Source organism: Pocillopora damicornis, chromosome 2 (genome assembly GCF_964200805.1).
Source record: "Pocillopora damicornis chromosome 2, jaPocDami1.2, whole genome shotgun sequence".
In the NCBI taxonomy this organism is placed as follows: Eukaryota; Metazoa; Cnidaria; class Anthozoa; order Scleractinia; family Pocilloporidae; genus Pocillopora; species Pocillopora damicornis.
The window spans coordinates 9,833,972-9,855,217 of NC_142671.1; the positions used below are offsets into that span (position 1 = coordinate 9,833,972).

The 21,246-nt window shown below is 37.4% G+C and overlaps 2 protein-coding genes across 10 annotated transcripts; one reads left to right on the top strand and one right to left on the bottom strand.

Annotated features, from left to right (window-relative positions):
- Positions 1–673: 673 nt before the first annotated feature.
- LOC113670858 (substance-P receptor) lies at positions 674–14,638 on the bottom strand. 4 transcript variants are annotated; one of them, XM_027187052.2, is made up of 3 exons: positions 14,372–14,638; positions 3,240–3,503; positions 674–2,799 (listed from the first exon to the last, which is right to left on the bottom strand). In XM_027187052.2, the coding sequence occupies exons 2-3, from the start codon at positions 3,450–3,452 to the stop codon at positions 1,897–1,899; spliced, it is 1,116 nt and encodes a 371-aa protein (XP_027042853.2). In that variant the 5' UTR covers positions 3,453–3,503; positions 14,372–14,638; the 3' UTR covers positions 674–1,896. The 4 variants fall into 4 exon arrangements, with proteins under 4 accessions (XP_027042853.2, XP_089051471.1, XP_027042854.2 ...); XM_089195345.1 differs by lacking the exon at positions 14,372–14,638 and adding an exon at positions 9,182–9,322; XM_027187053.2 differs by lacking the exon at positions 14,372–14,638 and adding an exon at positions 8,985–9,161.
- LOC113670857 (substance-K receptor) lies at positions 10,954–21,231 on the top strand. Of its 6 annotated transcripts, none has more exons than XM_027187049.2 (3): positions 10,954–11,119; positions 18,327–18,643; positions 18,972–21,231. In XM_027187049.2, the coding sequence occupies exons 2-3, from the start codon at positions 18,346–18,348 to the stop codon at positions 19,772–19,774; spliced, it is 1,101 nt and encodes a 366-aa protein (XP_027042850.2). In that variant the 5' UTR covers positions 10,954–11,119; positions 18,327–18,345; the 3' UTR covers positions 19,775–21,231. The 6 variants fall into 6 exon arrangements, with proteins under 6 accessions (XP_027042850.2, XP_027042849.2, XP_027042851.2 ...); XM_027187048.2 differs by having other exon boundaries at positions 10,968–11,119; positions 18,291–18,643; XM_027187050.2 differs by lacking the exon at positions 10,954–11,119 and adding an exon at positions 13,129–13,146.
- Positions 21,232–21,246: the final 15 nt, after the last annotated feature.

The following is a 21,246-nucleotide window of genomic DNA, read 5'->3' on the forward strand; positions in this document are numbered from 1 at the left end:
TGAAGAAATGTTCATCCCATGACATCCGCAAACTTCGTCACACTTAAATTCCAAAATTAGTAAGCTTCTGCCTCTTAGTCTAAACTATGTTCGTTTCAGAACATCAGCGAAAATGAGGAAATTTGTGAGATCCAGCTGGACAGTTTAATGCGTAGACAGGGTGGGTGGGAAATGCGGACGACTGAGTTACTTTTGTAGGCTGGAATCAACGGAGAGCCGGAAATGTCAACCTTGACTTCACGATGTAGAAACACCAAAATATATAATCATTGAAAGCGTTTTGTTCAGTCCCTTCAACAATTGAATCCCAACGAATACAATTAGTTCTTTTATGAGTGGGTACGTCCTGTCTCAAAAAGGACCAATTGAAGCGCACAATACCAGATGCGTTTGCATTAACTGTTCCCTTGCTGAGAAACAAAGGGCCGGCTACGCATTCTAAACATTTGCAATTTTGCCAAACGTCAGTATGTCAATGTTAATGAAAGTGAGCAGTGTCAAGACAAGGCTACAGGTTTTAATAATCGATTTGAAGGAAATCTGGAGTTGGGCTATTCTTTAAAATCACAGCCTCTGTTCGCTTTTGGATTGATTGGGTACTCTGCTGCAGCTATTAACTTCGAATGACTGACTGATGAAATACACAACCGTACACCATTACAAAGTCATTTCCTTTATTTCATTGGTTCCTTGAATGTCGTCATTATATTCTTCTATGTTTTTTGAACACCCAAGCTATTTTACGCGATTGAACAAGTAGAATTTAAAGTGTGTGAATTTTGAATGTACATAAATTCGTTTTCTGTTCACTGAATCCAGCCTTATTTTCAACAGTTTATCCATTTCACTGTTGCACCTTTTAAGGTATAATCTTGAAACCGTGTATTTGTTATCTCCGCCAATAGAAAAATGGAGTATGAAATTCACAGATTACACACTGAAATTCCTAACTGTTTAAAACAGATCACCCAGAAAATCACAAGTAAGCGGTTAGGATGCGAAGCAAGATTCAAAATTGCGGCGCCCACCATCTTTTTGTTAACACATTTGAAAATAGTCACAAGAGGTTAAGTCATCCTGTTGAATCTCAAACAGGGGTAAATAACAAACTCTTGAAGAAACTTATTAATGACGAAGATAACAATATGGTCTCTTACATATTTCTCTTTTAACGGTCGGGAGGATTGGTTGAAAGGCGCATTTCGATTTATCGATTCATTCATTCACTTGTTTCAAGAAACTCGCATATTCTGAGTTATAAGAATCAGTCCAGTGCAAATCAATTAAATTATTTTGATTTCCTCAGGACTCACGCAAAAATTTTTCGAGGAAGAAAAAATCTAACTTTTCATAGTACAGAGTAGTGATCAATAGAGAAAACTTTTAAAAATCAAAGAGACAATTGGAATCATGAATGGCTATTTACAGAATCATGACATCAGCTTTGAACTCTTTAAATTCGTTCCCTTGTTTAACACTTTCCACCGTAACATCAGTATGCATATTCTCCATAATGTTCTCTATTCATTTCTTGGGTTCTTACAAGGAGAATTTGTGTAACAATCAAGAGTTTCTTTAGTTGGCAATCATTTCCTTGATATTCGTGGTTTTTTTATTATTATTACTCAGGGGGTCATAAAGTAGGGGGAAACTAGATGTTAGTCTCTCTTAGGGGTTAAAAGGATTGATAAGTACAAAGAACTTCTCTGGAGCCATCTTATCTAAAACTTTTTCACAATAGCTACGTTACAGCGCATCCATCTTTCCTCTTCTCAAAATGGCTACCTTATGGCTTATGATCTTTTCATCAGCTTTTTCGTAGCTTCACTACATTGATAGGCGATTCTCCGTGACGAGTGAAAAAATCGCGAGTAACACCTCAAAATCAAGGCTTGTCTAAACTTGTATGATTTTAAATGATCTCGCTTGCGGTCTACCCTGCCTGTTACTGGTTTTGAGTTCAATTGTTGCTTCCAAAGAAGAACCAGCTCGAGTGTTATCAACAAGTAATGTCGCTGTGCGGTTCGGTAAAAGGGGCTTGAGAATATCCTTTATTCCTCTTCGGAAATCCTGGCTGAATATCAAATAGATACAGCAGTTGATGGCACTGTTTGCATGGCCGAAGAGAAAACCCGTGGTTTGTAGTCCTATGGAGATACCACAAGGCGAGAAAACGTCTGTGAAGTCCATCAAAATCACATTAAGGTGCATCAAAAACCAGCAAAGCGCAAACGCCAGAACCACTGTAATCAACATCTTCAGTACATTTCTTTTTGACCTGTTCAAAAGCCGCTGGTTGGCCGGAGTAGCATTACCCGGTATATTCCTACCCCATACCTTGGCAATGATGATTGAGTACAATATAGAAATCAAAAGTAGAGGCAGGGCGTAAAGGAGTACAAATGACACAATGGTAAAGATCGACTGCGATCGTCTTGCGTCGAAAGCGGGGGCCCAGTCCTCGAGGCAGTAGGGAGCTCCATCATAGATTTCCACTTTGGCTGCATACAACAACGGCGATGCTGAGGCGATTGATCCCATCCAAATGACGCCAATCAGCCATCTTGTTCGCTTGATATTAACTACTTTCCAGATTGGGAAAACAACTGCAAAGAAGCGCTCAAGTGCCAGTGCTGTTAGAGTGAATATGGAGCAGGCCATTGAAGAAGCTTGGGTGAACATAAACAATTTGCAGGATACTTGTCCAAAGAGCGAGTCGTTGACCCAGTCGTGATTCCCACGTAGAATGTTCACTGCATTAGGTATCATGGTTATAATAGCCATCAACAGATCCCCAACCTGAAAGATATATTGTTAGAATTAAAACCCTCCTGTGTAATATGGGGTGTGCTCATGCTTCCTGTAAGAGTCACTCCAGACGCCGTATTTCACATGATCCGAATTCATTTTGAATTTATACCGCCCAAAGTAATCTAAACCGATGCTGGGGAAGATTGGAAAGATTAATACGTCGGCTGAACTGCAGGGTTACCCCGAGTGTCGTTGAATGATGAAAACTCTCTCTGAATGAAAGAAGTCCTTAACGATAAGTCGAGTATCTGTTGCTATATTTTTTGGAGATGACTGCATCAATTTCTTTCAGTAGTTTTACATAACGATAGAATCATACCAAAGAAATGTTGACAATTGCACGACACTTTTTCAGCCTTTCTAAAAGCCACAATTTCCTAGTTTTTCAAGAAGCTTTGTGATGACATGAGGTTATGCATTAAGCTCACCGCCATATTTGCAATGAGATAGTTGGTTGCTGTTCGCATTCGCCGATGCCTGAATATTATCCATATCACCGAGGTATTTCCAAAAAGGGCCAAAAATACAATGAACAGGTACACAATAGTCTTGATCCATTGGAGTACAGAAGAATTATCCCAATGAGGACATGTTGTCACAGATCCTTGGTTGCCCTCAACAGCCCCACTACTGTTGTTCATCTCGCTCTATGGAACTTGTACCTACTTAAATGATCACTTTCAGAAGTTTACCTGAAAAAAAAAAAACAAAAACAAAAAAAGAAAAGAACTGGTAATCACAAATTCAAATTACATACGGTGAACCAAACAATCGGCTCTTTTAAGCTAATCGCATGACTAAGACACCACAAGCGGCTGACTCAAGGATGACTCCTTGTTGGTTACCGAAAAGGAATTCATACAGGCAAAAGTTTATCTTTAAAATCAGCACTTTGCATTGACCATTCTGTCCAGCTGTTTGATGCACTGCTGATTAACAAACATAGCCGCATATTCAGCGAAAGGTTAGACTGAGTAAGAAGTTTGAGGCGCAAGATGGAAAGGAGAATAATTGTTCTGAAAAAGAATGTAGAGAACCATCAAAGGTAAGCAAGGTCTTCTTTGCAGCTGCTGTTGTTAGGTTCGCGTCGCACACAATTCACTTGCTTTTCTTAAACGATGTTATTTTCACACTTAGTCTGGCTAAAATTCAAGGAAATGTAACCCATGATTTTATCTCACTCAAACTGTAGAGCTCTTGAACTCTTGTATGTCAGAATTTTCTTGTTTGTATATGAATTGAACGCTCTTTAATTGAGGTTTGACCGGCCACCTATATTTTCTCGCTGATGAACCCGTTAAAGGTTTCTGAAAATGTTTATTATGAAATAATAATGCCTTTATGTTAATTTATTTAGTTCCCTTTTTCCATACAACATTTAAAGCTGACTTCAAAGCTGAGGTGAAATGCTACAGTTTTATTTTAATTCTAACAATTAAATTTTCCAGTAGTTATAATCGCCCATGAGATTTGGGAAAGAGAACAAACAGTCACGTAACAAAAGAAGACGCTTTTCCAGTCCCATGTTACATGTCTAGTATGTTTCGTAAGAATTAGGCTCAGAGAAAAGTTGACCGATGTAAAATGCTCTTGTAGCGCTGCAGTTCTGAGTTATATTTAAAAAAGTCAGAAGAAAACTACTTTTCGCTTCAGAATCTTCTTCAACTGGCTTCAGGCTAGTTTGGTACTTTACCAACTTAGGGATGTCAAATTTATAAGATGTCGCTTCTAGCTGTTCAACATTGTTATTCAAAGCTAATGTGTACCTCTTACAACCCCAACAATATTTACATCGCAAAACTGTACCTTATCAAACTGCGTTTACTTTACATCCTTGAGTTTTTGAAGATAAAAATAGCTCAACCAGGGCTATGATAAACAAAATGGAAAATATTTATAGAACTGATCCTCACCGGCAGGTGAACTGCGATTAAAGACATTTCAGAAAGGAAATTTAACATGAAAAGTGACATTCAGTTCCGAATTGGTTGAAACAAATTTTCCATTAGACTAAAGACAATTAAAGAAAGTAATTTTCATTTTAAGTTAACATTCACTGCCGAAAGTTATTTACATTTGTTCCTCTATAATTTCGATGATTTTTTTTCTTTCTTTTTTTCTCTAAACTTTCCCAATTGCTCCACTTGACCCTTGTAAGAAGCAATTCTGGCCATGGATAAAAAACAAAAACGGTTCAGAGTTGATGAAAACAGTTGTTTTGAAACGAGAGAAGAATCACCCAGACAATCTTGAGATAACAATCATTTTAGCGATTGATGGTAACTGAATTCCATTTGTCATTAATACACCCTCCCTCATCACTCAATTACAGCGGTGGAAGCTGAATTCATCCCAGTCAAATTTTGTGGATGACACATAGCCTTTTTATTCATCACTACTTACAAACATAAAAACAGTGAGTAATATATCAAGAAGAAGCCTTAAAACGATGACTGGGTTTTAAAAGGAAGTTTTCTAGTTGTAAAGTCTCGTCTATTTAGTGTCGCGGAGACATGTTTTTATCAACCGCAACTGAAGCGTTTATGACCCGGGGCTGTCCAGATGTACATTTGCGTTTGAATGAACCGCCTGGCATTTTGAAAAAAAAAAAAAAAAAAAACAGATTTCCTTAACAAAACTCAGTGTTGTTCAATACAAAGACATAAAGCACCCGGGAGATCTTACGTAAAGGAAAGATTATAATAGTGAAGTTCTCATTATGTGGTAACTCCTGATTTACATTTTGGCGGCACCTCAGTTATGGCTTTTTGGAAGCGATTTCCTTCCCCTTAACTGAAAAGGAACTGCATTTGGCTTAAGGTTTGTAGTTCATTTGATGTATTTGGTTTTCAAATAAGCCTTATTTTGCGGCCATTGAGCAAAAACAACTGCCGATTTTAGCCGAAGTTGACATTTAGGGATATATAGAGATTTCAAATACATCCACACTTGTGAGCAAGAGTTGAAACTTAAATAAATGACCGCATAGGGAATTTTCAGACCTATCAAAGATTCCTCCTCACCAAAAATCAAGTTTCTTATAGCTCGGTTTCATTTTAAGACTCTATGGGCAAGTGATATCAGTCAAAATATGACCCATGATGCAGTATTAGAGCGATCTATAATGATTTGAAAATAGGCCTTTGAAAGTCAAGAGTGCTTTCTTGGTTCAAATTGATGTCATTGATTTAGGGGTGCTTTTTTTTTAAGCAAACATGTAAAGCTCATTTCATAGATCGGCACAAGCTATAGGTTTTGACCCAGATGTTTTCTCGTTTAAAACGCATGAGGTAAAAAAATGAGTATAGCGAACATAACTGTTACTCAATACGGTGCGATATAATGACTCAGTGAAATTTTGAGTTTTTTTTTTTCTTATAAACTTTGTCTGTATTTCTTTCTTTATACAACTCGTAGAAGTTGCTATTTTTGTAACTACCTTTAAACGCGCGATATGTTCATAAAAACAATAAAGTAGGGTAAAATAATCTCTAGGATTTATCCAACCACGGTTCCATACGCTGGTAATAGTTTCTGAGAAAATCACCTTTCACTTCAGAATTTCAGTTATAATTTTGCACCTTACTATAACGAATTGCATTGTTACAAGCAGATACTGTTTTGAGCTATGACTCATTAACGCAATTAGAAAATATGTTGTAAGAGTGGACAAAGATGTGTGGGGGAAACAGCAATGTATTGGGCTATAATTTTTATTTTTGATTTGAAGGTTATGGAGTCCGTTAATATTCACTCCATATCTGTGAAATATCAGTGTACAATCAGTCCCTCGAAATTGAAATCGTTTTATGATACGGTTAAAATTATCATTCTTGTCAGTTCACTGATCGTAGCTCCGATGCATTGGTAAGATTATGAAACCAAATTGTTTTTCTAAGCATGCGCATGACTGTGGCTAGTTTCGTAATTTACACTTGTTTGCAATAGCTCGTCATATGACCAATCTTCTCATCCGTGAAGACTTATGATCATGTTGCTATGTTTTTAGCCCAGTAACAAATTCCACGTGGAATTTACTCTAAATTTAGTAACAATTATTTTGTCCCCACGATTAGCATTGGCCCACTATGGAACAATTTAAATTTGCTGTTGTGTAAAAAACTAATGGCATGGGAGAATCAAATCCTCGGACTCCCCCAGCATTAGTTTAAGCTGGGGTGGCACCCAGTTCTATTTTTTTTACCAATGTCATGAAACATAAGCCAATGAGCTAGACTGTGAAAATGGTAATAATGGTGATGATGATGATGATGATGTTAATAATATCACAAAAAATATTAAAAATCATTATAAGTTGCTGTACTTCATTTTGACTCATGGGTTTTCACCTACCAACAAGCTAAATGTTCAAGAGAAGTTACAAAACAAGAATAAAACAATGACACAACGACTCCATTTACACCAAATTATCTGCTCAAATCAAGCAAAGGAGAGCTTAAAAATGTAAAGAAAGAGTATACAAATCAGGTGGGACCGTTCTGTATGCATATTTCACTCTTAAAATTGACTTTTTTACAGCTTTATAAAGTTGGAATTTAAGTTGTTGACTGCTATGCTGTTAAATATTCTCAGTAAGGTTCTGAAAAGTACCCTGATTTGTATGATCACCATGCAAATGTCAAACCTATAACTACGAGTGGCATTTGGGCAATGATGGAAATGATTAGTTACAAACTTAATGATTGAAATTCTTAATTTCTCTTGTACAGGTTAGCCGATCCTTCGGTAGCGTGCAAAGGGGCAAAATCTACAAGACCCATCCAAGAAATGAAACCGTATCTTCTCAAAAATATTTATCATTTTACACAATGTAGCCCTGTTACGTCATAATTCTTACGAAGACATCAAGAACGGAGACATTGTCGAGATAGCGTCAATTTGTGAGGCTCTAAGGAATTTTTTTTCATCACCATGCAACTCAAAGCTGGAGCCACGAGGTCGGTCCAAAAAACCACAGGCACCATGTAGTACTTAATACGCTTGAAAGTTGATTGATCCCCAGCTTTTTATTATTATTATTTTTTATCTTTTTGGGCAGAAAAAAACGCAAAGCCGGATGTAATTTGTAGGGGAAAATCTAGACTATGTTTACGGAAATGACATTTTTTTCTCTCAATTTGTGAACTTAGCGAAGGCAATTAAATCTAACAAATATGATTTGTCATGCACTTCAATCTGGTGGCTGAAATAGGCCAGTATCATGCTCACTATGTACGTAAAAAATGTTCCTTATCATTTCTTTTAAATACCGCGGTTCCACATTTTTATAAAGAAACACTTTCGTGGTTTTATCTCTCATTTGATAACACAGACTTCCTAAATCATAGCTTTCGGTTAATCTTAACCATAAACCGCATTTTACCACCAGATGGCTCCTTTCATGTTTACAAAATTAAAACCAAGATTGAGAAGGCAAACCGCGCCTCAGAAACTCTGCTATTTACAAAAAGCAACGAGTATTGTAAACCTAGGACAAATATTGACCTAATCCGAATTTAGTCACTTTTTCACAACAAATATTGTCAGGAAATATCACAAAATCACTGAGAGTTTGTTTTTCTGCAGACTGGTGTTTGTCTTTTCGTTTTATTAAATAACAATTCTAATCATCGTGGTGTGATAGGCGTTATTCATCAGCTAAAGTAAAGTCAAAATAAATTAGCATTACAAGATTGATCCGGAAAATAATAAAATTAGGATTTTTGCCAGATACAATCTCTAAGAAGTGGCTTTGTTACATGTCTCTTCTTTCCTTATAGGAAAACAATATCAAAAAACACACATTTAGGAGGGAAATACGCTTTCCTCTTACATCTTTAAGGTTGTTCGATTAAAAAAGTTGCGAGTTGCTGCCATTGATTTTTTTTCATTTTTCGAAAATAAGTACACTTTGGATTTTGCTAAAAAATCACTAAGGCATGTTACGTTTTGATACTAAGTGGCATGTCCTAAAAAAGTATCTTGAGCCAAAAACGCGAAGGAAAGTATAAAAAATTGAAATTGCCACATTTTCTGTATACTGAAGCGCACTAATTACAAGATAATTTCTCGCAATTTTTATTCTATTGAGACAGGGTCCCTTGCGAAAGAATTTTTTTTATCTTCTCGTAACTTTGTTCGTAAAATAAGTTGGGATCAAAGCATATGTTTACCTCAAAGATTTGTCACGGTTTTTGAAGCAGCCACAAGAAATCTTCCGTATGAAAATACAAACGCTTCCCGGACCAGCCCTATTTTCACCGTCGATTTGCGTGAAGACGAGAAAGAAATGATTGTGCAAAACAAGGAGACTTATGTGGCAGTTATCAGTCGTTGGATGTAATAAGAAACGGGGAAATGTGAAACTCACCTAGCCAGACTTTTCATTAGCTAGCTGGAGGTTGACAGATGACACAGTCACAAAGGGAACTGTTGAATGGCCGAGCAAACATGACCCTTTCCTGTGCAACATGCCACTTTTGTTTGTAGATGGAAATTTATTAAACGCCGCAAACTGACTTTTCCTGTTGCTAAGTGTTGCCGTTTTAGTAATCTGTGTTCCACCCCATGATGCACTGGGGCCTTGCGTTAACGCAAGATAAATAGTTCGGATAAAGATCAGTGTCGTGGCTTACCTCGTTCGTCCTCCCGGCTTGATCAGCCACCGATTGGTCAAATAGTTACGGTAAAACGCTTGTCATACTTACTAGGATACAGCTGCTATGAATAAAATGCTTTTATTTCTGGTTTAAAGCTTGTTTTTACCGCACGATCTTAAGTCCAAAATGACGAAAATGGACACGTAATTTTGTTTACTCCGTTTGATGGCATGAGTCGATTTGTAACTGTAGGTTTTATGACAAATGTACTTCGTTATAAAAGTTAAAATGAAAATTTTCGGAGCATTTTGTAATTCTGCGACTCTCAAACATCAGGCTATACGTCATGTCAGTCATCACAGTTCATCAGGTTACAAGTCTCAATATCAGTTTTTGTAAAATAGTAGTCGGGGTATTAAAAAAATAAGGTAACCAATAAACCCCTTGCCGGATTAGGTCACATGCACGTATGCCAGTTAGCAACGCTATGCAGGCACTCAAGCCTTCGGCCGCTATATTGAGAATAACACCGCGATAAAAGATCAGCGCTGAAAATAACAGCATGATGAGGAGACTTTGATTTCCACCTTTACTTTATAGTAAAGATAGATCAATTCGAGCCTGGGTACATAATTTAGCGGTTTTCCGAGCTTTCGTTCACTGCAAAACAATACGAAGAGTGTGTTTGTTGCTATTGAATAAAACGTGCGCGAAATTTGCGAAAAAAGAAACCTTGAGCCGAGTCCGCCACCACAACCCTCGTCTTCATAATTCAATGAGAGAAACCGCGTGTCGTTTCTGTTATTTTTCATGGTTAAAGAACAGGTTTATGAAGGTGATCTGAGACAAGATCTCTAGTTTTTTTTAACATAGTATTTACTAAAGAAGAGAGCTATGCCACAATTTTTTTCTGGGTACTTAAGAACGAACAATTTCCAGCCGATGTTTGAGCAGAGTTGAGGATTATTGGAAACGTTTGAAGACGGTTCTTATTGAACAAGGTCACCATACTCTGCACAGTATTGGAACAATGTTGGCTCTATCTTGGAACAGGAGCGCATTATCGGACCATGACTGGAGAACCCAGGGTGGCTTTGTTTGGTAAGGGAAGTCGGGGCCGTACTAGTACGGGATTCGCGTATTTTATGGAGGAGCGAGGGTGGAATTTATGTGTGGACAAAATGAAACGGAGGGGTACGGCTACACATAGGCTATATAGAAGGCTGAGTGTTGAAATATGTCAAATACGCCCTGGAGAGTATAGTTTTTTTCATCGTTGCGCTATAAAAAAAGTTGTCGTGAATATATTTTGAAATCTGTTGGTAGAGTTTGAGAGATATCTTAATAAATACATAACATATCTGAGTCTAGGACCAGCCTTGGTATCTTTTTTTTATTTGTTGGACTCAGTAATTTAGTTTTAAAGAAAAATACATTCCCCTCTCGGTGATTTTATCTTGTCGCATCCGTGGGCTGTATTGCGGGGCCCGGGGAGAGGGCTGTCAAAGACCACGGAGGGCGATGGGAATGAGAAGGCGTAACTTTTTTTAACTTCAATCTGGTTACTGGTAGTGTCTCAGCGGATGAGCGAGGGTGAATTATTGACGTAGTAAACCTTCAACCGAAAGCCGAGTGGATCGTGCATGTGCAAATCAAGCAAAAGTCAGATTCAAAAGGTCTGCATAAAATCACGTTCCGCCAGCTTTCAGGTAAGTAAAGAATAGCTCTATTTACATAATAATAAGATGCTTAATGTTTCGCAAAAAAACCTATGAGCTACTCAAAAGTAAGGATATGACTTTAAAGGAAGGCAAGAATACCAAGTGGGAAGATGGGGACATTATTAAGTGCCAGTGTTTCATCAATATCTTGGTAATTGCTATGCGCGAGTGTTCGTGTCAATTAGCAAAGCGTTGAATGGCTCAGACATAAAAGTAGACTACGACATACGTTTTCAATATTTGAGAGGCATTTAGAACATAATCTCTTACCGCGTGCGGACTGATTAGAGTCACCAGAGCTGATTTCAAGTATTCTATAACGAGTGTTTTCTTTTCTTAACCAAACTGGAGCTCTTCTTTGTTGTGTTAGTGCGATCTAAATTTTAGGAAAGTTTACACCAGTCCTGATTGTTTAATTGCTAGATTTTCAATAATCTATTTTAGGTTTTGCAATGCTACTGCGAAACTTGATGGTTATTATGGTAACTAGTGCAGTTTGAGTCCTGTTGTTTTTCAAAGGAAGGCTTAATGTCTTCATTGAGCAGCATCACATAAATTTACCACTCTAGATTGCAGGCTATTATCATGAGCGCTCTCTTTAAAAAACTTCAATCAACTTCAGTAAAGTGCTATTGTTCATTTATGAATGCATTGATTGATTTGGTTAATGTTGAACTCAGGATGCCGGTTTTCGTAACAGATCTCTGAGCGTCGTGAGACTTTACTATCACGTACAGTCCAGTTTTCAGTAGCGAAACCCAATTACAAACCCCTTAAGCTATTTCTGTAGACACATGCCGAACGGATATAAAACGATTTTCAAATCAAAAGTCTTGAAAGATCTTTATGTTCAATATCACAGACACTGCAGTAACAATAGCGAATGAAGAATAAAAATCATTTCACAAAAGCTTCTCGAGGTTGATTTTAGGATAGTATTCCATGTAAAAGGTGTCACCATTTTTTTCCGAAAAGCAAATAGTCATTCTGTGTATGTTTTGTTTTCTCCACAACTAATGATGTGTACTATTCGAAGCAAAAAGGTTACATTATCTAACCCGAACGCGGCAGTTTGGGAAAAAGGATAGTAATTGAATAACATTTATACTGTTGTAATATACAACTAAAGATTTATTATTTATTCCCAACTGAGATTTCTGAAAATAATTTAATGGGAAGTATGCTTTTTATTCATTGAGGTTGAGAAAATAAATAAAAGCCTTATTTCAGATTCGCCTGTAGTTATTGATCGCGACTTAACCGATGCTTTACTGCTTTTTTGTACCCATAACTAAACATTGTTTGAAACTGGATCTTAGTAAAGTAACATAAAGACACATCGTTATACTAAGTCATATTGCTAAATACGGTGTTAGAATGCTCATTCCCTGATAGAAGAATGGCATTTGTAGTTGTAAACACGTCGATACAAGCGATTGAAAGTTCATTTTTCTAAATAATAGTAGTTTAGATGTTAATTTTTCGAGGTTGACATCGTGGGTCAACTAATGACATTGTTGATTTGTACGGCAGAGTTGGTTCATGACGCCTCTGAAGTTGTTGATTTTGATCATTGGTGCGGATGTTTTGCGTTTCACACTGCGCAATAAGACAATAAATTACTTTCCCGCTGAATGCGCTAATTGCTCCACTGTATTTCTGTGTGAGAAACACGCACCTGCAGCTTTTGTTTTCAAAATGACAAGTTAATCAAACACTTTGTTTAAACAAATACATTCTCCGCTCTCTGCAGAAGATTGTCGGCCGGAAAATGACAAATAGCAGCGGGAATCGTCGAGACAATTTGAACTAGCTTAAACAAAATGGAGTTCTCCTCACCAACCACTGTGTAGTATAATATTGAATAAGATCAGACTTTTCAAACTTCACTGTGGGGTTACAAATTCATATCCCATTTAAGGTCTATACTGATTACACTAGCAGTTCATTATGTATAATTTGCTTAGTACAGCTAGAAAGGAATCGAGGAAAGAGGTTCTGAAATAACTTAAAAGGTAAGGCAAATCATTCTACGAATTCATTGGGAAGATAATCAAAAAAATTTTTATTTAATTACTCAGTTTGGGACGAAGAAAACCTTAAGGATTTTAACTTAACCCTGAGAGGACGAATTTGCAAAAACTTACCAATTTATCTCTAGAATTTAAGAGCTACAGGCACGAAGAGTCTGTCTCCTTTGCTAACGTTCTCTAATTTAAAAATCAGTATTTCAAGTAACGTTCAGTTTTTCTTGCTATTTTAAGAGTTTAGTTCGAGCTAAAAACAAATTTCTCAGCAAACGAAGATGATTGTTGGTACAGCAATTAACGAGCGAAATATTAAATGGATTACTTCTGCCACCCTTCCTATTTTTGAAATATCTCAAATGAGTTCTGTTGATTATTTGTTTGGTATGTTTACAGATGATATTGGACTAGGAAAATGTTTGTTAACAGCACATTAAAGTGAGTAGTGTTCGACCTGAATTGGAAAATATCCTTCTATTGTGTTTCTCTGAAAATTTCAAAATGTATTGTTCAAGGTGAGTTAAAAGTTGCCTTTGATATGCCAGAGTCGTTCTATTTTCCGAACTGAGCAGCGTTTCGCAGTTCTGAAGTTAAGACACGCGCATTTTGAACCCACGAAACAAAATTCATGTTGTCAAAATAATTGTACATGAAGCACCCTCTTGATTGTACTTGAAGCATGGGAAAGAGACATCAGTTCAATTACACAAAATGAAGATTGGAAAAGACACTATAAACGCATCACAAACTCAAGTCATTAGCTGATAATGAGAGTCTGGCTTTTAAATAACAATGTACGAATACTTAAGTTCGACGCAGTTTTAACACGGTGAAATTTCTTTTTGTCTGGCCGCGAAATCATTTTTTACCCGTTAGCAAGTTTTCCTGTCATTTTTCACATTCCTATTCTATTGCCTCATGAATGAGTAACCTAACGACTATAATCCACCATACAATTTAGACGAGGGACGACCCTTGCTCAAACAATTTATCAAAGTTAAGCTTGCCAAATCTTTAGCTTTACAGCTGCAACAATAAATTATTACCGCACAGAGAAGCTCTCAATTCTAATTTTGCTTTCAATATGACAAAATTTACTAGAATCTTTCCTATATGTGCATCAATTTTACTTTTTTCTACGCCTTTCCCTTCTTGACTTACTTATTCCTAAAGAAACGGGTCCAAAAATGGTTTACACATGAATTTTTCTAACCTCCAATACGTAGATGGCGTCTGTTGTTGGCGATCCTGTCTCAGTGAATTAGTTAGAGCGTCGACGGGCCAGTTTCGCCTTTGAAAACGATGACTTCAGTCGCTTTATCTTTAAAACCAACAACTCACTTGAATGAGCAATACAGGTTATGCCTTTATAAGAATTATATGTTATTGCGTGTGAAGAACGCTTTCAGGAATTGGAAGACATTGTTAGTTATGAGGGGCGATTCACTTATCTTGATATTGTCGTCAGTTCCGACTTGTAATCCCTTTGTCTTGACATAAAGATGCGTTTTTAAGCCTAATGCAGCGTCTGCCGACGTCAATCCAATTGGATCTGAGTTTTTGGCAGTACTTAGGCTTGTCATAAAATGAAAATGTCTATGTTTTCAGGCAATAGATCACAGACTATCTGCCAGCATCAGTTAATTAGGGGAGCATTTTAAAAGAGTCAAATGATGTTCACTTGACTCGAAGTTCCCTTGCCAGGAATATTTTGACGGGTTTAGTTCATTGTATCGATAACACAAAAACTTTTTTTCATCATTTCTACTCTTTATCACGGATAAATGTTTTGGTTTGACACTTAAAAATTTGAGATGAAGGCTGATTTAAAAGAGAAGGTTATGCTAGCGCTGCTGATCACAATGGCCTTTGCCATTGTGTTGCGATGCCATTCACGGAAAACGTTTCGACGCCAAAACCTCGGGAATTTTGGTGATGAAATATGTAATCTCTGGACAGCCAATTAAAACAAGTATCTCTATTACGTATGTTTGCTAAAAAAGTTGGCAAAAATGAGTTTTGGAACTTCTGCAGTCAAAAATGAGTAAGTATTTCGTCATACGTCTACTAAACCTTAGTAAAAGCTCAAACACTCTTAATATTGCGGTATGAGCCCAAACCATTTTTTTAAAGCTAACTTCCTGTGTTGACCTGTGATGCTATCACAGTCGACCCCCGCTGAAACGGTCCCCTGCAGAGCGGAGACTAGAATTGAGCCAGTTTCCAAGCATTTTGCCACGCCGTTCGCCAGTCTTTGATTAAATGATCGTTGTTGATTTTAGCAGATGGAACGTCTTGAGGAGGCTGTTTGCGTCGTGGGAAGTGGCCCCTTGTAGAAAGGTTAATAACAAAAGGAAATTTATGGCTTGCTTTCATAAAATACTATCAAAGAACAAGATGGGCTATTGACGTTCCGTGCCCAAGAACTCCAAAGGCTTGAACTTGACAAGTGCAAAATGCGAAAAAATAGCTTGTCCAATTCGTGTGAGTACACAGGTTTAGCCATGCTGAGCTGCATTTTGGTGTTGGCTGTGACGGAAGGCATATTGTTCCACGCTAGAAAGATAGTGTCTTACTGTTACTTAGTCTCCTTCCCCTCCAACAGCTCTCACGACATACATCCTTACCAGGGATGACAAAGTGGTTATATTTAAGTGCCGACATGTTTCTTACCCGCAAGAAAAGAGGGAGAACATTTTTCACCCAGAGTAATTTGGAATTAGCTCCCTACCTGATATCATAAGAATGGTAACTCATGAACTCAACACGCACTGATCCATACTACGATTATTGATGTTTTTTCCATTGATTAATGATTCCAGCTGTTTTTTGGTGCTAAACATCGTGTGAAATCACTCACACCGAAAAGTGACAATATCGCCTCCACAAATGTACTCTTCACTTTCCAGGTTTGTCGTATGCAATTGTGTCGCATCTCAGGTTATCACCGCCTGTCTTATTCTATCTTACAGAGCTATTTTTTCTCTTTTTTCAGATCTTTAAAATTAAAAACTAAAAAAATATCAATTCCATCGTAGCCATCATCGAGGGAGAGCATAAAGTAAAACATTTTCGCCATCTGCTGGGCAAAACGTCGGCGAAGGACTTTTTCCTAACGCAATTGTTACAACACTCCCCACCGATGCTTTTTATAAAAATTTTGCGGAAGGCTCAATTTATCTTCGGAAATCAAGTCTATGTGAAGTCCTGTCTTTGTCTTAAAAAAAGAAATTACTACTGGCGAAGTAGCTTTTTGTGCCAAAATGAAGAAAATGAAGAGAAGGAATCGAAGAATGATTAAGCAAGGTGATATTTAACACGGGCCAGAGAAGTATTTTTTGAAAATATATGGGCTAAACTTTTAGAGATGCGCAAACAAACTTACTCTTCCATCATACATAATTTTTTTTGAGCTAAAACGGCGTCTGAGATTGTAGCTGTAGCATTTGTCCAATTCGCCTTTCATTCGAGTTTTGGTAAGTAGACTCAGAATAACTTAAGTTTAAAATTTTTAGAAACAAGGGCTTTCCGAAACGTTCCGTGAGAATCAAAGAAAATCATTAGCACTTGCTTTTACCTTTTCATCGCCATGGCTCAAAGATGGAATTTCAACAAATAGACAGATTTCATTCATCCTGTCTTAATTAGTGCAGGAAACTTCACAAGAGCCTCTGGTGAAACTGAAACCAAATTGACTTACGATTACCCAGTCACTTACATTTCAGGAAATTACTAGCGGAATGGTATACAACACTAAGAAATCGACCGGTGATAAGGACAGGAAACGTCAATGCATGCACCATTCATTGGTCGAAACTAAAAAGGATAAGGGCAAGTGTTCGTATGATTTAAGCGTATGTGATACGTTTGTGATTACTTTCAGATGTTACTGTAATTGACATTCATGGTGTCAATATCGTATTTTGAGGCTGAATCAAATCATGCGCAGATTTTGGTAGCGATTATTCATAAGTGTTTTGAGGTGAATTTGATGGCTCAACAATGGAAAATTATTTCTGTTTCGCCAATACAAGTTCATGGCTTTATGATCTGAACAACACTGCGAACGGTAAAAGCGGAGAATTATAACGTTTTTGAGATCACCTTGGTCGTAACCACAGTGTTCTTACTTTTGGCCGTATATCTTCGCCTAATTCTATCGAGTTCTCGCTTATTTTCTGCATGAGCAACCTATCAGTTCATCGATGCAGGGTCAATTAGAATGACACTGAGATCACATCCGTTCGCTTGACATAAAACCTGTTCATTTGACCAGCTGTCACTCTAATGCTTCCTGTGCCGGCCGAGAATATGAAACAAACTCACTGCACGAATTAATCACAAACTAAGAGTATATCTTCCTATCCAATACGTTTTGGTTTTTCTGTTGGAAGAGTTGGCTGTTGCTGTTGCCTAAGCGGAGTTACATGATCAGACTCCTGACAAGTGTGCAAGATATATCTTTTTAATATCCTTTCGTTCAGTGTTTCAAAATGGCGTAGAAATTCGGAGATCGGTGAGTTGCTCCATAATTAGGAACACTTCTTTCAGAGAGAGTATCTCTTCGAATATGATAGGCTGAACAAGTGTATTCCAGTAACAAAAATTGAGAATTTCCTGTATTTCAAAGCAAATATTCCCTTTTTATTTTAATTTATATACTAACTTAAGTTTCAAATTAAAAGAGAAGTTGAAATATTTTAATCAAGAAATACGTTACTGATTTAGGAAAGAATATTTTGACTTAATCTATTTTTTTTCCATTTGATTTAGCGACAATTTCTTTTCTAAGAAGAAACTATGTTGAAAAACTCTTTTTCTTCTTTGCATTAAACAACTTCCCGACGCACAGTATGCAATAATCCTCGGAACAATCGTTGGATTAAGGGTGAAACACTTGTAACACTTGTTGTGAAGTTAAACGCCAGCATATGAAATTACTGTGCATACACAAAGGGCTTCTGCTTCTAAGTAAGAGCAGGGACACACTCTTTCATTCAGGATTCAGGTACCTAAGGTGAAAAGAACTTTTAGGTGACGTTTAACAAAGTTCTCTTTGCAAGGTCACAACAGATACTGGAAACGAAATACTAATACTTGTCATTTATAATTACATTTTATACGATTCTCAGATGGAAATTAAGTGATTGAAAATTCCTTACCAACAGAGCGAAAGATTTCAAGAGAATGACGAACGGCACAAGCTCAAATGCGACAATGACATCTCCAACGCCCTCTGACTGCATGAGATTATTCACTCCTACAGAAGAATGGCTCCAAGTGTCTTCATTTCTGATCATTATCCTCTTCTCCATTATTGGAAATGCTGTCGTTATCATCATTATTAAGAAAAAAAGGCACATGCACACTCCAACAAACTACTTTATCGTGAATTTGTGCACTGTGAATCTGTTGATCTTGTTGCTCAATGCAGTTCCAGACATCCAGGGAAGAATTGCACCACACCTAGGATTTGTGGTTTCTGGTAAGAATTCGTCTTGGTGTATGTCGATTTAGGAAAATGGTGGTGAATATCAATTCTCCTTGTTTTTGTGTTGTTGTTTTTTGAGAAACGCAAGATTCTTAAGCTAGGAGCTTACTGTGGTCGATCCAAGTTTTTTAGAGGCATAATTGGGTTATGTACACTTGCTGGATGATATCTTTCTGCTGTCATAATGTGCCGATAAATTCGAAGCTTTAACATCCTCCCTCCCTCCCTCCTCCTCCCCCCCTCCCCCCCATCATCTTATACAATAAATTCTCCATTATTTCACTTGGGTTAGCCAAGACACTTTCCTGTGCATTCTTTGCAGGTTGGCCCGGAAAGATTCTTTGCAAGCTGCAAGCGTTTCTTACATCTTGTACAATAAATTCCGCCATCTTGACGCTCGCAATGATTGCTGCTGATCGATTTATTGCCATATTTTTTCCCCTGAAAAGACTAATTCACTCCCAAAGAGCGATCCAGCTGATCTCTGTGACATGGCTTATTCCGGCTTTACCAGGGTGCATCTTTCTTTACGTCAATGACCTCGTTGATTTCGATGGAACTGTGTACTGTATGGAAATATGGGAACCGGCCATCCCAATGTACTATAACACAATTTATACAACAGCCGATTTCATCATGTTTTATGCCTTGCCTTTGTTGGAAATCATCATTCTTTACATCGCCATCATCTACAGGATATGGATGCGAAGGATTCCAGGGCACGTGACTACAGCCAATCAACAAGTCGAACTCAAAGCCAAAAAGAATGTACTTAAGATGCTCATCGTAGCCGTTCTTACGTTCGCATTATTCTGGCTTCCTGTGAAAATGAATGTCATGATTGGGCTTTACAGCCATGCTCCCTGTGTGTTAACTCCTATTCGTCGATTCCTGGCACTCTTTTTGGCCTGTGGTAACTGTGTAATAAATCCAATTATCTACATTGTATTTAGCCGGGACTTTAGAAACGGTTTCAAGGCTCTCTGCCACTGCCTACCCTGCTTTTCTGCTGATGTTCCTCGTGTGCACAGCCAATCCAGAAATGTGAGCGAGATAAGCTTCTCTGTAAAATGCAATGGTCACAGCGGTCTTAGCCTAACGAAATTTCAGAAGATTGACGACTAGAAGAACTTCTTCTTGCAGCTACAGAAAAGCTATCAACGAATGAATTACACGCTCTCTGTATTTTGGATTGGTATTCAAAAATATAAAAACAATCTGGAAAGCATAATAGTGCAAAAGAATTTTAGTTCCTACAACGAACATGACTGCATGCATGGAAATTCATAAGCAGCTCTGATATCACACGTAATAAGTATTATTGCTCAAGTAAGAGATGACAATATTTAAAATTTGGTTTACGCACGATGTCTTTCCTCTTCCAGGACTGTCGTGGCATTTGAAAAATAGATTAACCCTTTAACTCCCAAAAGTGATTTACATGGAACTTCTCCCTATAATGTTCATACATTATCCTGCAAAAAGGTATCGAGAAAACTCTAATTTATCAGGTAAAAGTTGTTATCTTGATCTAACCCTTAAATCTCATAACAGATTTACAAGGAAATGTATAGCAAATGTATAGCAACTAGAGGGGAAAATGTCTTGGGAGCTAAAGGGTTAAGGTGGTGAAGTTAGCTTTTTTCCTGGTGGTCCGAAAAGTTTCTTCTTTCTTGACCATTTTCATTAGAGCTGCCAGAAATTAGATCTCACATCAGAAGGGAAATTCATCTCTTATTCATAGAAATATGCTAGTAAATATGAGAGCTTTCCATGCAAATACGCAATTGTTAATTACATGAGGTGGATAAAAGTTGGAGCTTCTATTTTCTTTGAGTTATGTTGCTAATAGCACTATCGTGGGTATATTTACAGTCTCATTTTGTCTTCATGAGGTTAAATTTATATCTCAGATATTAAGCACTTTCTCCGTGCAATTTACCAGTTGGCACCGCTAAGCGAGGCTTGGGGTGAGAGAAGGGGATAAGTTTCTAAAAAAAACTGTGGTACTGCATCTGTGGAAGAGTATAACTGTGTAATTTTGTTTCATCAACTGAGTAGATAACATAAACTGGACACCGTAAAAAAGTTTCAAAGCTGACGTTGGGTGCGTTAGCCCTTCGTCATTCGCCCTGACGAAGGACTAACGCTCGCAACGTCAGTTTTGAAACTCTTTACGGTGGCCAATTTATGTTATCAACTCAGTTGATAATACCAAGTTACCCTGTTGGGATAAGACCGATGGATTCGTTCGATGTACATATACATAAATGAAGGCTACTGCTCCAATGAACAAATGGAGGTTACAATAGAATATTTTAATTACCAGAAGTGATTAATTAGCATGTAATAAGAAGGTAAAATAAGTACAACTAATTTTTCGATCAGACAATGAATAGATTTAATATGGCAATAAATAAAAACCGTAACATAGGACGCTTAAAATGTTAAGGATAACATGTACAGTCAGATCACGTGCCCTGGTCGTATTATGCTTTTCCTAGGTTGCGCTATAACGATGGTGTAAATGAACTTGTAAATATCTTTCTGTGATTCATAATTAAAATGGTAACTGAAACACATTCACAAACATTTTC

Excerpts from the sequence above, each read along its gene's own strand:
- LOC113670857 (XM_089195342.1), top strand. The coding sequence starts at position 16,048 with ATGTACTCTTCACTTTCCAG. Across the intron at positions 16,068-18,326 it reads ATGTACTCTTCACTTTCCAG|AGCGAAAGATTTCAAGAGAA; the intron begins GTTTGTCGTATG and ends CCTTACCAACAG. Across the intron at positions 18,644-18,971 it reads CCTAGGATTTGTGGTTTCTG|GTTGGCCCGGAAAGATTCTT; the intron begins GTAAGAATTCGT and ends CATTCTTTGCAG.
- LOC113670858 (XM_027187052.2), bottom strand. The coding sequence starts at position 3,452 with ATGAACAACAGTAGTGGGGCTGTTGAGGGCAACCAAGGATCTGTGACA. Across the intron at positions 2,800-3,239 it reads ATCTCATTGCAAATATGGCG|GTTGGGGATCTGTTGATGGC; the intron begins GTGAGCTTAATG and ends TATATCTTTCAG.